The following is a 17668-nucleotide window of genomic DNA, read 5'->3' on the forward strand; positions in this document are numbered from 1 at the left end:
TGTAGTTGTAAACTGTGTTCCATGTTGTCTTCTTCCTGTTTGCAGATGAAAACAAGCACCCACAGCTAGTAATAAAACACCACTGAATATTTTTTTTTTAAATTTAATAAAGGGATCAAACATTCCCTCTGCCGCTTGCTGTATTGTTTTTTTTTTATACAAAATTGAATGAGCCTTTGCTTGCATTCAAAGCCATTACAAAGAGCTGGGCTTGAAAAACTTTAGCTTAAAGAATTGGTTGCGCAACGAATTCGTGCCACAACATCTAAAAATGATCGTAAAAGAATCAAATCAAATCTGCACAAAAAAATTAACCAGGCCCCAAACGTATTTACATCAAGATGCCTGAGAGGAGAGTGATTTACCTCCTCGGCCTTCCCCAAACTAATGCAAGGTTTTCTTTTCTTTTCTTTTACCCATCTTTACAGTATTTCCCCCATCATGGACTATGAAAGTAGCGTAGGTTGTCAGACACATCAGAACTATTGAGGTGTTGAAGATCAGAACGATTAAGGGAGGTTGCTTGGATTCTTCTAGAATTGTTGGATCTGGAGTCAATTTGTAAGCTCTTGGATGAGAAGCAATGACGCACACTTATTCGGTGGCTTCTTGTTGCAGTAGAGATACTGCCACGAATGTTCAACGCTAATATCACTTCCTTGTCTCTCGTGTCTTCGCACCACCAGTTTTGTGGAATTCCGTCCACAAATTCTTCTAGGGTATGGAACTCCTCATGTTTCACAGAGACTTCAGCAATTTGGCCGGGCTTGATTACACCAGTTGCTGGAATGACCTGTACCACATTATCAGCAAACTAATCAAGCATGCTTACAAAAAAATACAATTAGAAAAAGGAGATTGAGATCACATTATGATCTCTGGTTCGTAAGAAAACAATGACAATTTATAGTCCTTTTTTCAATAAAAGATAACAATTTGTAAGACAACATTAATAATTTACAATTAGTAACATGTGAGAACAATGATGATGATTCTTATATGTGCAAGGGTGTTGCTCTGATTTGCTTTTTGACATCTAATCTAACCAGAATTCACGTATGGGTCACTGCACTCTCTTTAAGATCTTAATTCTCTCTTATACTTTTGTCCTTCTTTAGTCTTTCCTCTCCTACCTATCGATAAGTGGTTTAAGGAGAAACTATTTGGAATCACTAGGTCAAGATGTTTAAGAGTGAATCGGTTGGGGTAGCCATGTTTCCACATGGTAATAGTTCATCTAGAGAACATCATTCAGCTCTTAAAGCAAGTGTGAGGTGATGGGCTATATAACCTAGCTTTGCGGTGACTGGTGAGCCATGGTAGCACAACAAAATTGTATAAAACTAAGATTTCAAGGCTACTTTATGGCTCAGTGCCAAGTATCAGTAGGTTCTGATCCAGAACTTATGGCAGAAAACTTTTCCATCAGGAGAGCGGTTCCTAGTCAGGGTGGGCTACATGAGTACAAATAATTGATGGCCTAGCACACATAATGTATCTTTCCCTCGAATACCTTGCTATTGCAAACAAATGCCCCAACAAAAAAAGAAGGCAAACACGATTGATAACCACAATATCCTTTCTCTATAAGTGAATGTTGATCACTTCCAACTTAAGGGGAAAATAATACGAAGGCCGATGTTGGGAAAACCGGTCCAGGAAACATGGATCAAAAGATGACTAACCAATTGCCCAGCCAGGCATATGGAACAACAGTCTACAATAATAAGACTCTTCTAGAACAATCATGATCAATAGTTCAATATCCCATCGAAAGCAGTCGATCCGATGAAAAAACCCACCTTAGATGGAATTTTAATGCCCCAAATATATGTAGCTAGAAATATTGATGTAGGCGCAAGAGCCCATGATTGATAGAATGATGTGATGGAGAAAATGCCATCCCAACTCCATAGCCATACCCAATAATCATTCTCCAGAGGAGAGACTGAAACTCCGGCCAAACAACTAATAAGGCTAGTAATGGATATGATATCCCAATCATTGAAGTTCCTTTCGAGTCCAAAGTCCCAAGATATCTTGCCACCAGGCCGAACCATGAAATTTTTTAATGGGTAGAATCTTCTTGTAACAATTAGAGTGAAGGTAAGAAAACCACTTTAAGCGGAGAGATACCATACCAGTGATCTTCTCAGAATTGGATCCTATTATCCTTCATAGACACCACGTCCGAATATGGGCTTAAAACAGTAGGGGAAAACTAGGAGCAAAAAATTACTTTTGTGTTCTTCTTCATTATAGTTTCTAGCGCTTGCAGATGTTCCCCTTCGAGGTTCTTCTTTGTAATCTTAAAAGGGTAGGGACCAAGGAGAAAAAAAACTTGTTTTAAAACTTCTCAGACTGTAAGCTCTTGGCTATTACCACATGAAAGATCAACCCCCAAGAGAAATATCCAACAACAAATTACAGTTCAAGAAGTCTAAAAAATATTTCATGCTTTTTATCACTATAGATCCTCCTCCCTTTCTTTCACAAAAAATCGGATGGTATTGAAATCCCCACCTAGACACCATGAGAGACCCCATCAACTCGTGACATCGTCCAATTCATCCCAAAATAGGGAATTCTCTCCCTTTATATAATGTCTTTAATCTAATCATTTGTTTTACTACCATTCTACTCATCTTTTCCCACCAACCCTCTTAACATTCCAAGATAAAAAAACTTAAGCCATTGATCAACTCAAAATGCCCCTTTCTTCTGACAGCTACCAATTTCATAGCAAAAGCACTAAAGGTCCCTCCCTAGACTTTTCAATTCTTCAACTGCCATATGTTTACTTTTCGTCTTGCATGTGGGGTTCACATCAATATTTGAATCTTGTAGGAGCAATATCTCATTGTGATTTTCCTCATCTTCTTCTCCTCACTGCCACAAGCTTCAAAATATAATAAAGTGACTGATTGAACTCCAATGTTTCAGTTAATAACTGTACTAGGATTGAACTGTAAACATGGATTGATATTAGATGTCTTTTGTTTCACTTATGGAGGCAAATTGGTCATGGATCCTACTGATCTTTAATGAACATGAAATATTTGAAATCGGTTCTATTGTTGGAAATAAAAGCTATCCTTTTGACACCCATCAAAATTAATTGGTAAACTAATTGGGAGTTTCATAAAAGAGAAATTTCTTCTTCAACTTCTATCCATATTACCTCTTCCATAGACCCTTAGCATAGAATAGCTCTCCATCTACCAAAGCTTTCAACGTCAATCATAGCACTTTCAAAATTCTGACATTGAGAACACCCACTTTGAAAGCGCCTAATATAATCATCCTCTCTTGGTCTAATGATTGTGTGCCTTCTCCATTACCATTCACGTTTCAATGCATCCCTTTTCAAGTGGCTTGAAACAGTATGTTTCATAACCATGGAGAGTTGATTTCCACACATCAGCATCCGTGCTTTCAGGAAACACTACAGGCTGGTTCCCACCTCTTTCTGCAGATTAAAAAATTCTTAGGTATATCCCTTTGACATTTTTGCAGCATTTGCCCTTCTTGATCCTTTAAAATACCACTGATTTACTCTATAAGGTTTATGAACTGGATTTTGACCTTCCATCAAGAACTCCAGCTATGACCATCCTTTCATAAGCAACCATGTGGAACTCACCCATTCCCTACCATTCTCTACAATATCCACAACTCTCTGATTCTTCAACCTGCCCCTCTTCACCTTGATGCACATTTGGTCTATTCTTACACTCGTCTTCATAGCTGCAGATGCCATTACAACCTGACCATATCCAAAGCCCACTATCAACTATGGCCGTCCAAAGAAGACAAAGGACATGAGAGTTATTACTGTATACTGTCCTTACATACCGTCCACCTCTTCAATGTTTGTGGAGATCCATACAGCCATTAATTGCTTTTCTCCAGCAAGTGCAATGCTTGAGAGATAAACTGATGTTAACATCCACTCTCTTTGATTATCTTTCTAGTTTATGCAGTAATTGTGGAAAAGTGAAATTTACTTTGTTTCACTCTCCAGTTTCAAGTTTTAATACCCCATTCTAAAGATTGAGCTCAGTATGAAATAGAATAATTATCCGACAGTACGACATTGCACATTTTGGCGTTACACACTGCCCAAATAGTTTTGGGAAAACTATCATCTCTTGATTATCTTTCTAGTTTATGCAGTAATTGTGGAAAAGTGAAATTTGACTTTGTTTCACTCTCCAGTTTCAAGTTTTAATACCCCTTTCTAAAGATTGAGCTCAGTATGAAATAGAATAATTATCCGACAGTACCGACATTGCACATTTTGGCGTTACACTGCCCAAATAGTTTTGGGAAAACTATCACGGCCTACACCGGACTGACCAGCATACATACAGTTTTGCCTTGCACTCTGGATGGTATTTCGATCTGCGTTCTATCCAATGGAGACTCTTGTTTAGTTTTAAGATAATAGAAGGGATCCCCTCCCCAAGGGCAGGGTTCATCCTCTTCTTTCAAGAGATGCATTTCTTCATGTCTATCATAACTAAGATTGGTCATATTTTCAAAGGAGCTAGGGTTTTAAAATTAGTGGTCGGGCTTTAGAGTTTATCCTACACATTGCAATACTCAAGCAAAGATTATCATGACACTAAACAGAGTATTTAAATATGAGAGCTTCTATTGCCACACAAACTTTTGCTAATGCCACCCCAAGATGCGTGCTAGTTCTTTGGTGATTTACATATGAATTGGGGTGGTATTAGCAAAGTTGGTGTGGCAATATAATCTTTCTTAAATATGCATGCCATAAATAACACAGAAACAAAACCCATGAGCTGAAATGAAAAAGCATTCACATTTATCTGAAAGAATGGGATGTTACCTCAAGCCAACGGGGAAAACCAAAGGAAACATGTTGCTCATGTGCTTGACCATCGTCCTTGATGGTAGACTGACCTTCACAAAAGGTTTCAAACAGAGCTTGGTCTTTCGCAGATTTGTTAGTGATTTGTAGAATGCATCTGCTTTGGTTTTGAAGGATTATGTTGTTCGTGCTAATCATAGTTTCTGGAACATCATGTAATTCTTCAATGAGAGACCTGATTTTCTCATTAGATCCAATAATTTCTCCAAACTCTTGTCTCCTTATGGACTTGTCTATGTGGGCAATATCAACATTGAATATACACCGAACAGGTTTGTGATCACTGTCAGTCACATCCATGCAAGCCTCGTACCTGATAATGGATATGCCAAGTTATATGACAGCAGAAAATGCAAATAGTTGACCAGAAAACAACCCCACAAAGAATCTTACTGCAAAATTGAAGAGACCACAGGGCATTGCAAACTGCACTCTGATAGTGAAGCAGAACGGCTATCACGATATATTATTCTGTCGCACCATGCAGGAATGCGCTTCTTCTCACTTGAGTCATATCCTACAAAAGGATTGATACACATGATTAGCTTTCAATGGTAGTGGGGAAAAACCTTAAGCCCAACAAACACTAAGAATGACATGTCATGCCATCCCTTTGACAAGAAATACTAGAAATTGCAGTTATGTCCAAGGTTTAAAATATCATATCAATTGAATGTTTCGGTTAATGAAAAAACAAATACAGTATCGGCTGATACATCTCCAATACATTCCCGAAACATCAAATGTTTCGTAACAGACTTGTCCGATACCGATACATTCCGATATTTTAAGCCATGGTCATGTCATCCCTTTGATGGATTCTCTAAAAGAATCAGATGCTTGTCTAGTTCAAAAATTAGAGACCTATACCAGGATTTGATTCTATATCAGAATGCCAAAACAGTTATTCCAAAAACTCAAATGTCTCAGTTAAAATCAGACCTCCTAAACCTGCTTGGTGCCTTTCAAACTTGTATGTGGGAGGAAAAGTTATGATTCCTTCCCGCATCCCTTGGAAGACTTTCCCAGATTTCATTTCTGCTCTGAGCTGATCCCTTTCTCTGAGCCAATCAAAGCATCTTTGTGAAACAAAATCCCTTGCTTCATCATAAGAAATGCCGTGAAGCCGATAATTGAAATCACCGAGAAATATGACCATGTCTGCTTCAGATAACTCAGGCCTCCCATCTTCAGAGTGGCTGCCAATTGCCTGTAAAAGAAACAACATTTTACTTGCAAACTCTAACCAGAAAAGAAACTAAGATCACAGAACAATAGAAAATAACATTGAAGATTCAGATCACTTATAATATCCATTCATAGAAATACTTACGTTTGTACTACGAAGCATTTGAACAGCTGATGAGACACCAGCTGAAAAAAAGACGACCAATGGCAAGAAAGTAAGAACCAACCAGCCAAAAATAAAATAAAGCAGGCAAGAGAGAAAGATAAAGATAAATACGAAACCATACCAGCTGCAGCATTGAGTAGGTTAGATGGCCTGTTGAAGATCATTGTTCGATAAATATGATCAAAGTCAGCATTGCGGCGATTGACTGCTTCTAAATGTGCAGCAAGGTGACAATTCACAAAGCACATTATCCGATCAAAGACTCTCATTCTCAAACCTACACCTCCCTGTTTGCAACACCTTTGTCCATGTCAATCATATGCATGAAAACTATGATACCTTTGGCCATGTCAATCATATGCATCAAAAGTATAGCGTTAAAGTAAACTTGCCATTAAGCGCAGGAAAAAGAATTGCATGCCTACAATCAGTACTGCTTGAGACAGGAAATAAGGTGACAGGTAGGGAGACTAGCCACAAGAGTTCCTACAATATCAATGGAAGGGATTTCAATGATTGGGAGCTTGAGTTGGTCTCAAGTACGATTGATTTTAGTTCCCATGCGGTTTCGCTCTCCGGTGAAAAGGATAGGTGGAATTGGGAAGGCTCTTGAGTGGAATTTTCTCGGTCAGATCCTTTTACCATGAGCTGGAAAACATGCATCGATTATCATCTCCATTTTGATATACCCAAGTGTAGGGCCCCAAGGTCCTTCCAAAGTATCTTTCTTTGTCTGGCTGGCAATTTGAGAGAAAATGCTCACAATGGATAAGCCGAACCCATCCTGGGATGTCTATGCCTAGTTTTTGTAACATGTGCAAACAGGATGCCGTGTCTGTTCATCATCTCCTGATGCATATGCAAACAACATACAGTCCGCTCATTGGTGCAATGTTTGGAGGGCATCTTGATACATACTCTGGATTTTAAAGGCCTAAGATTCAAGATTGGCAAAAGATAGAGTTTGGTTTTGGGGGGATTAGTGGTGATGTCCCTCTCAAGACCTAAGTTCCAATACATTTCACACTTCCTCATAAACTATAATACCCTATTCATGATTTCATGAAATGGAATGGGGAGTATTTATCTTGGAATTTTGGCTTTAAGACATTTGAATGACTGGGAGATTGATCTTCTGGCAAACTTTTTTTCTTATTAAAATTAGCAATTCCTCCTCTCCTTTAATAGGAGACGAGCAATTATGTTCATGGAATTATAATAATATATCTCAGGTATATTTGTTTTATTCCACTTAGATTCTTTTGGTAGCTATGATTTTTTTGGCTTTGTTTATTCAACAACTTCTTTGGAAAAAACACCCGATGACCAATGATTTGATAAACATTTGAAAGATAATTGTTAATTTTTTTGTTTCACGTGTAAGGCCAATAGAGACTTTGTAAATCATCTCTTACCCTATTGAGATGTGGCCAGAGAAGTTTGGGAATCTTTCTTTACTTAATTTGGGATTTGTTCACCTTGTTTTGTAGTCGGTGTAAGACCTTTAGACCTCTTTTGGAATTGGCATACCTTTGCTTTCTCATTTAGAGTTCGGTTGATGTAGAAGTTCTGACCATTTGCAATTTCTTGATAATGTATTTCCTATTATCATCATCATCACATCAAAGCCTTATCCCAAAGATTTAAGGTTGACTAAACAAATCATTTTCCTCCATTCCATTATGTCTAGAGCCACGACTTCTATTATTGAGAGAGTGTTCATATTTGCTTTCACTATCTTCATCAACATTGTTTTGGGTCTTCCTCTCACTCTTATCGAACCTTCAACTTGAATAATTCTTCTGTGGGACTGTAATTGGTCTTCATTGAAATATGCATTGCAATAATTTCCTTAGAATTGCAAAAAATTAGAGAAATTGAACTTTTCAAGCTTAAAAAATCTATCTAGACACTATTGTTTCTTAAAAAAAATTAAGCATTTGGGGTAAAGAAATTATTGTTTACATTCTAGGTGATTGAAAATATTAGGATTTTGTTTATTAAAATTTTAAAAATAGATAAAGATGCATGAGCTTAAAGGTTAATTGTTTGTGCAATTACAATAAGTGAGACTACACAACCAAAGGCTCATAGAAGGCCAGAATATAGAATAAAATGAGAGGGTAAGAAAAGAGGTTGCGTTTACAAGTTAGGTGAAAGACAATCGAGTGTTGGGTTACAAGGGAAAAGTAAGTCTGTAGTTTCAGGGGTACCTGTATTTAACATGATTATGATCATTTTCATGTATAATTGTAGCTATTTTGGTTTTCCAAACCCTTAGGTGGAGCCACTATGTAACAAAAAAACCATAGACACTTACTCATCACTCTACATGCCTTGTAGCTATTATTGGTTTTCCAAACCCTTAGGTAGAGCCACTATGTAACAAAAAAACCATAGACACTTATTCATCACTCTAAATGCCTTCTTATAATGGTTTGATGCTGATAGATTAAGACTTGAGAGTATGTTTTCATTCTTGTTTTACCATTTCCTATAATTTCTCTATAATTTTGTTTTCTCCATTATCCATTTCCACAATATTTCCATCATCTCCCTAAATGCATTATTTCCACACGAAGTTGAAAATTTCCCTTTCTTGTGAGGTCAAGATAAACATCGATATTGAAATTTAACACTTCGGTGTCATGCAACTGTGAAGAACTCAATCATCTTGAGCTAAGGCACACTCAAGATAGCTCAACCTGTCAGGTAATAGACTTTCCTAAGAGATTTAGAGAATTGAATGGATGAACAGATTCCTGCTACAAACCCCATAGATGAGAATCAAAATAAGGCCAATGAGTATAATGATACTGAGCATTCTACAAAACAATATGTCGAGTTTCACTTGGCTTCTCATCATCATAATTGAAGACTTATACCAAAAATTTGGGGTAGCATCTCATCAAATCATAATTATTTAGCAGTACCACAAATAGTATATCGGATTAAGGTATTGTAAGGAAGAACTACAATTGAAGCTTAAAAACAGTACATGTAATCTTGTTATCCCAACATTCCTTTTAAAAGGGTCGAGAAATCTATGAGGAGTCTTTTTGTTACTTTATTCTTGTGTTCTTAAATAACAAAGAAGAAAAAAAATGACCTGGTTATCAACCTTCATGAATGACAAAGGCAAACTAGAATTTGAAGGAAATATACCTTATTACCAATTGCACGCCCTAAACCACATGCTACTGCTGCTGCATCAACATCCCCAACGTATGGTTTGAGATCTTTTCTAATCCTGGTAAAAATTAGTAGTTCTTAATATCAGATATAGTTCCTTGACAAGGACAGAAACCCTAAGAAGATCGAGGAAAGGAAATTAGATGACTTATAAAACAAAAAGAAAACTTAAGGTTCATAATATATCAGTGGCTTTAATTTCCAGAAAATTGGAAGGAAACCAAAATCATCCTAGTCCTCTCCCCAACATAAATGCTTAGGATATGTACATGGCCTGGACAAGGGAGCCATCCACGTAGCCAATCTTTAGGGTCATCTATTGGAAGGAGTGATGAACCATCTAGATTTTCCATGTCAGCCTCCACATGTAAAGAAATCCCAGCAATACTCTGAAGAGTTTTGAAGTGCAGCTCAAGAAAAATGGTTGACTAAATGCTTACCATACAGCTATTAGCAAGCCGGCAAGCTGCCTTGAACCTGCACGTTCAAATGTTTTCCCATCATCTAATGTTTTCCCTATCGTATCCAGCCACCACTGCCCAATAGAACTCCCCTCAAGTCCCACCTACAATCAGTTAAACAATTTTAAATGAAACAAACGCCAGAAAGAAGAATGAGAAAAAAAACATGAACAGAAGTTTTCAGATCAATGACATCTACAATAAGGGAAAAATAGTGACAATCCCATGATTGGATAACAAGGTTGAAAGCACCTGTCCACATAAGGGTTTTTTTGGAAATTCAATGATATTTTGCCCAAAGTAGCTTTCCAAAACATTATCGCATTTAATATATTTAAGAAGACCCAAATTGTATTTATTTCTTTGAGTGTGCCAACTTGGTAAGTTGGTAAAATCTATGAGTGGCAATACCACAGATTTGGGATCAAAATGCGTCTTCGCCCTTATACCTAAAAATAATGAAAAAATAAAAATCCATGCATGGATCAGTCAAGCTGCATTTTAGCTTCTTCAGGAAGTCTTTTACGTTAAATGAATACAATTTCTTGCATGATCAGTGTTAGATGTTATTAATATATGTGAGGGGGCATATATGTAATTTCCTCTTTTATTCATTAATGTGGAAGTGCCACGACTCCTAGGGCAGGAGCAAAGTTCGACTCCTCCCACTTTCTCCATTCTTTTCTTCTTCTCTCCTGCTCTAAACCCTAATTTGATCTTCTACAATCACAATCACAATCACAGTCAACAATAACAACAACAACAGCAACAAAAAAGCACTAAGAAATCTTACAGTTTCTCGTGCTGCAGACATAGCAAGAAAACCTGCACCCATTTCCACTTCCTGCAACCCAACAACAACAATGCCAACATCTGATGCTGCAGAACCAAGCCACAAAATGAGTGAGTCATGAGAAGCTCTTCCTTGCCCAACATTCCAAGTGCCTGCCAATATCTTCAAATTTTCTAGCTTTTTATACAGCAATTCTTTGCTGGCCAATTCTGATCGCAATATATTGTCAAGAGGGCCCGGAGATATAATGTTCCATCCACGAATACCACCATGATTAGCCAATGTAAAAACGTAACCGGCACCAAAACCCATTTTTATAACCGGACTATCATGAGCAACCCATTCCCCTAGCAGATTACCTTCGAGATCGAGTACCTGAATGGTGCCACTCACATAACCTACCCAGATCCGAGCCCCAAAAGTACAAAAACATTGAACGGCAAAAGAATGGTGGTTGAAGTCTTGTAATCGGTTCCCATTTCCATCCCATTGCACAAGTAATCCGTTTGCACATCCAGTCCAAATCATTCCATCTGTTGTTATCATCAGTGCTTCAGTTCTCCGATTATCATCTGTGTAAGATCCCTTAGCTGCAACTCGGCGGACAGCATCAGCTGCTCCCATCAGAGCATTACGTGAACGTTGCAAGAAGGAGCCTTGAGACTTCTCCTTCTTTGATGTAGAAACAAATTTTATTTTCATCTCATCTTCTATAGATGGATCCTGCACTGATGAAACATCGACACGATTCTCTACCTGTCCATCTACATTAAATACTTTCAAAAGTTCCCTTGTACGAGCATCCCTGTGGAATAAAACCGAAGTCAAAAAAGAAAAGAAAAAAAGAACAAACAAACAAACAAACGAGGTGGCTTAATTCATTTGAAAAGAAACCCCCTTCAGTAAGAAAACAGAAACTTTTTCTCATCAATGCCCTTATGCCCCCTCACAAATACTCATAACATTATTCAAAATATTGCAATGTCTTGCAATTAATTGGAGAAAGAGTAAAACTTTAATTACATTCAGTCAAGAAATTAGATATCTTAGAAAAAAGGATATCTATTTTAGTTGCCCGATGTTGCTAAAACTCATGAACTGACACAAGATTTTCGTGTCACAAGGTTCCAGAGGAGATGTGTCTATGTTATATTATAGTAAGTAGCAGCATTTAACTTTATTAACCTTAAAGAGGACCATTGGTCAAGTTAAGACATACCACAATGCAAAAGATAGGCACCCAGCACTCCAGACCTTTGATCTAGAATTATCAGATAACAAATACTTTACATCTGAAGCAGATATGGAGCAAATACCATTTACAGTGACTTGACTCTTAAGGTCTACGTATGACCTTTCCACAAATAAAGTAGCTATATGTCTTTCCTCAGCCGGTAAAGAAATAGATTTTTCTATGGCTTCACAAGGCCAGACCTTAATTACACCACCATCTGAACCAGACCATAGATCACCTGAATTTAAAAGTACCACAAAATCAGAAACAGAGGATGAACATAAATATTTGACACACAAGAGGCTGCAATATGATGTGTAAAATAAAAAGAGAATAGTCTTGCAAGAGATAGACCTTTTACTTCATTTAATCTGATAAAAGCTTCAAACTATGTTCTAGAAATGCAGCAGGAAAAGGAAATAAAATGGAAGTAGTAGTATTTCATTGCAATAAATACAGGCCTGTTAAGCTTGCACATGATTAGACATCCAAAAACGATACTGTGCCAAAGTATTCTGAAAAATACCGTCTTTATGGCATGTTGTGCCAACCACCAGCACAGTTTTGAGGTCTCTTGAGGGGGGACACAAATTTCTAAGTGAAAACTACATCTGTTCAAGCACATAAATGTTCAAAATATTGTGCAGGCAGATGTATTTAGAGTTAAAAGTAACAAGATAATAATATATATGAATATTTTTGGGTTCTGGGTTAATGCCACTTATTGGGAGTAAAACCAATTGTTTCACCCATGGATCTTATGAGTGAACATGTGGTGGATCAAGAGAGCTTGTTGATGACCTAGAGAGGTAAAGAAAACTTTAGACAAGCTTATACACTTGACAATCACTAGGCATGATATCACACTCATTAAGATAGTTGATTCATGCAGAATCCTCACGCTTCAAATATGGAGGTTGTCCTTCGTGTCTTGTGATATCTTAAGTGGAAACTTGGTAAAGATATCATATACAAGGACATGGTCATTTACTTGTTGAAAGCATATTCTGATTTAGATTGGGTAAGATCTCAGTCAGAAGGGGATCTACTACCAGATACTACACTTTTGTTTGAGGTAACCTAGTAACATAGAGAAGTACGAAACAAAGTGTTGCCAATAGATCTAGTAGTCCTTTTTCTTATGAGTTTTATGGCTCAACTATTTAATGTACGAACTAGGTCCCCAATTGTGGTCCTATGAAATTGTATTGTGACAATCAAGCAGTTGCACACATCAGTAGTGTGTCAATGATCCAATTACTTATGATTTGGACTACTCCTACCAAAGATATTCTTTTAATGTAAGCATGGTTTTAAAATGAAGTACTATTGTAATTTGGGTCATTATGAAGAATGCAATGTGGTGCATAGAGGAAATTATAAATTATAGTAATTTAGTATGATATTTATCAATGTTATCCCAATATAGAACAACTTTGAGTTCACCTACACATACTACAATAACAACATTTAATACCATCAATGCAAATTAATTACATTTTAGGGAGTCCAAATCATTTGCTTGGTTTGAATTTAAATTCTCCCTCTTTGCTTATTCTATAAATGCCATGATACTCAAGCCCATAATTTCCTAATCTTACTAATAAAAAAAAAGAACAGAAAAAGGAAGACACACAATCCAAAAGCAAAAACCCATTAGATTCCTTTCTATCATACACGATTATTGTTCTCCTCCCCCCACCCCCCTTTCAATAATACCCTCTAACTTTACCATCTTTCCTCTCTTACCCCTTTAACCCAAAAGAGGATGTCCGTGTTGTAGAGACAAACTCTAGTAAAACAATAAGATCAAAAACATATTTGATAGGACAATTGTTTATGCCAATGATCATGTTAGAATGTATAGCATTCATGAAAGCATTATATCTATATATATATAGAGCGTTCAATAGACAATCTTAGGGGGGACAACGTTGGGAGACAAGATTTGTCCTATATGGCTTAAAAGTTTCGGATTGGGCTAATTTTTTGTGAGGATGATCTCTATGGAAAGGAGATCATCCTCACTAAAAAACAGCCCAATGTGAAACTTCTAATCCCTTCAAAAGTGATTTACAAATTAACAATACAAATTGGCGGTCCACAATTCTTCAACTTTGTAAATCACTTTTAATGGGGTTAGAAGTTTCAAATTGGGCTGATTTTTATGAGGATGATCTCCTCACTATAGAGATTATCCTCACAAAAAGTCAGCCCAATCCAAAACTTTTAAGCCATATAAGATAACTTTTGTCTCCCACCGTTGTCCTCCCAAGATTGTCTACCGAGCACTCCCCTATATATATACATAGGGTGGCGTTCAAAGGCCCTAAAGAGAGCCAAACATTTTTTCAATGTATGGGTGGTTAGAGGTTTTAGAATAGGTTGATTTTTTGTGCGGATGATCTCTATAACGAGGAAATCATCTTCACCAAAAATCAGCCCATTCCAAAACTTCTAACCCCATCAAAAGTGATTTACAAAAATCGGACGGTCCACGATTCTTCAACTTGTAAACTAGGGTTAGAAGTTTTGAAATGGGCTGACTTTTATGAGGATGATTTCCTTGTCGTAGAGATCATCCTCACAAAAAATCAGCTCATTCCGAAACTTCTAACCCATACATTGAAAAAAAAATGTTTGGCTCTCTATTTAGGGCCTCCGAACGCCACCCTATATATATATGGGAAGCGTTTGGAGGCCCTAAAAGGAGCCAAACATTTTTTAAAATAGTGGTTAGAAGTTTCAGAATGGGCTGATTTTTGGTGAGGGTGATCTCATCATAGATGTCATCCTCACAGAAAATCCGAAACTTCTAACCCATACATTGAAAAAATGTTTGGCATTCGGAGGCCCCTAAAGAGAGCCAAACATTGTACCAAACATTTTTTTCAATGTATGGGTTAGAAGTTTCGGAATGGGCTGATTTTTGTAAGGATGATCTCTATGACAAGGAGATCATCCTCACCAAAAACCAGCCCATTCTGAAACTTCTAACACCATCAAAAGTGGTTTACAAAGATTGGATGGTCCACGATTCTTCAACTTGTAAACTAGGGTTAGAAGTTTTGGAATGAGTTGATTTTTGGTGAGGATGATCTCTTCACCATAAAGATAATCCTCAACAAAAATCAGCCCATTCCAAAACTTCTAACCCCTATCTTGAAAAATGTTTGATTCTCTTTAGGGTGTCGGAACACTTCCATCTATATATAAATAAGAACTTCAATGAAAAACTACTTAATAATAAGGAAATTCTATTAAAACTAAGCCGATAAATACCATAAGAAGTCATTGCCATCGAAATAGTGGGACCGCGGTGCCCATGCCACGTCAAACCTTCCCTAAAAGGATTCTCATCCAAAGATTGATCCATCTTCCATGACCTAATCTTACCATCCTTATGCCCACTCCAAATCAATCTATTCCCCACATCGACAATCAAACACATTGTGGGCGAAGTACGAGCTGACTCATAAAAGGGCGCTGCATCCTCATCTCCTCTCCTCACTTTCCCTCCAATTCCACAACCCGCCATATACGCATCCGAAAAATTCCAAAATCTCACCCCAGATTCCATCCCAGCCCATAATTGACTCTCCGTACAAACAATGTTTCTCAAGAACGACCCGATCTGCGTCTCCCGATGCGGGTGAGGCCTTAATTCAAGCCCCGGTGGACGCCCTGGATGTGTAGCGGCACGAAGTGGAACCTTAAAGATCCCTTTACCTCCACCACTAGCGACGAAATCGGGAAGAAATCGTCGTTGCTGATCATCGAATCCACGAGACTCAATTCGCTCCAATTCCAAAAATTGTTGGGTTATGTACTCGTGTCGTTTACTAGTGCTGTAAGTGCTACCAACACTAGCCGATGGATGGTAGAATTCATCATCGTCGGAAGAATCGTAAAATCTATCAATGTTCTTAGGGATTCGATCTTCGTCGAGGCTGTGTTTTCTTACGGTGTTGCGTTTATGGGTTCTTGTTCCTCCTCTTTCGCCTAATTGTTGACTATAAGAATGGATTTTACGATGTGGAGGGACAATGCTTAGTGCTGCCAATACGTCTCCATCGATGTCTTCAATCTCTTCCTCCATTGATTGTCCGTACAAATCTTCAGAACCAGAACCATAAGAAGAAGAAGTATAAATTTTCTTTTGAATCTCAATGAAGGAAGAGAAGAACAAAAACTGGGTTGTGGGTTCCGTAGAGAGTGGCGGGGTTTATTGAGAGCTTACGGACAGCAAATGTTTGAATTTCTTGAGACAGGAGGAGGTTAGTTTCTAAATAGTTTTTGTTCTCTTTTATACATCTTCTTAAAGATGTCTTGGATTGAAAAAGAGCCACGTGTAGTGATGATGGAGCTCTAACTATTATCATAGGGGTGCACATGGTTTGGATTGGTTTGGATTTTGGTAAAATTGAAATCAAACCAAATATGATCGGTTCTACAAATTTGAAATCAAACCAATCCAATTACCCTATAGAACTGAACCAATACAATCCAATCTTGGTTTGGATTAGTTCTCGGTTCTGATACTTATTGGGAAATTTTATAGTAGAAGCAACTCTATTTTTCTAGGCTATATGTGAATTGGTTATTCTTGAAGTTCTCTTTTTTGATGGCCTGAATCTTGCCCTAGTTAGTTGGGATACCAAATCAAAGTATCCAATTGACTATCCCCACCTTCATTAAGTAAAATTTAAATTGAAAACCCAAAGCATCCCCATAGTGTTAGAAATAAATTCATGCCTAGAGAGATTTCTATAAAAAGAAGAAACACGTGATATCAAACCTGACATCTGAAACCCAATTGTAAGAATAAAATCCATTTTATATGTGATGAAAAGCAACCAAGAATAAATTCAGCCTTCAAGGATAATGCTAGCAATATGTGTGATGAAAAGCAACTAATGAATATTAAATCTAGACATCATAAGATTTACATTTGGTTTTGCATCCACAAATGCAAAATGAGTTAGTGTCACTGTTACCTCTTCGTAACACAGTTGAGAGAGAGAGAAAGAGTTACCTCTTTGTTTTTTGAAGAAGTGGCGAGGTGAGGTGAGTGAGAGAGACAAACGATGACAGTTGCTAGGTTTTCAGCTTCTTCTAACTGGAAGAAGAAGAGAGAAATACAAAACGAAAGTTCTGTTTTTAAATAATTAAAAATAGTGACACTAACCCATTTTGCATCTATTTTTAATATATATATTTATTTATTAATATTAGATATAAATTTGCTTTGGATTTCGGATTGGTTCGGTTCTATTATGTCCAATCCGGAACTGAACCAAAGCAACCGAATTTTTTTTCTTTTGATCTGTACCCGAACCGTGAGTGTGTTCAATCTGAACCAATCCAATCCAAAAGCTTCGGATTGGTTCGGTTCTCGGATTTATCCAATCCAATGTGCACTACTATTTTTTTTTTTTTTTTTTGAAAAATCGAGGTATGAGGAGCTCTTAGAAGCAAATTTTTTTTTTCTTTCTTGCCTGCGTATCCCCCACCCTTTAGATGAGACTAATCTCACGGTCACACACTTCGCCCTCTTGGAAAGACCTACTAGCAATTGGTTTGAGGTCGAGAGTCAAATGGACCCACGAGGGATTCATTGTTTCGTGGGGTTCGATCACTCGACTTATCCTTCATGAGGAGCCCTATTAATCATATGGGCACGTGCAGTCCCTTCCCACACATGAACTCATATGGAGGTTTAATTTTTGCA

At 37.4% G+C, this 17668-nt stretch overlaps 1 protein-coding gene across 1 annotated transcript; it reads right to left on the reverse strand.

The window, feature by feature from the left end:
* Positions 1-66: 66 nt before the first annotated feature.
* Positions 67-16191, reverse strand: 5PTASE13 (Endonuclease/exonuclease/phosphatase family protein). Its single transcript, XM_086434356.1, has 11 exons — positions 15220-16191; positions 11923-12175; positions 10704-11508; positions 9890-10014; positions 9423-9507; positions 6379-6544; positions 6237-6277; positions 5846-6113; positions 5297-5420; positions 4862-5216; positions 67-793 (listed from the first exon to the last, which is right to left on the reverse strand). Exons 1-11 carry the CDS (start codon positions 16034-16036, stop codon positions 440-442), a joined length of 3393 nt encoding a protein of 1130 aa, XP_086290482.1. The 5' UTR covers positions 16037-16191; the 3' UTR covers positions 67-439.
* Between the last annotated feature and the right edge of the window lie 1477 nt (positions 16192-17668).

This window comes from Akebia trifoliata, chromosome 3 (genome assembly GCF_017979445.1).
Source record: "Akebia trifoliata isolate Shusen 1 chromosome 3, ASM1797944v1, whole genome shotgun sequence".
Taxonomy (NCBI): domain Eukaryota; kingdom Viridiplantae; phylum Streptophyta; class Magnoliopsida; order Ranunculales; family Lardizabalaceae; genus Akebia; species Akebia trifoliata.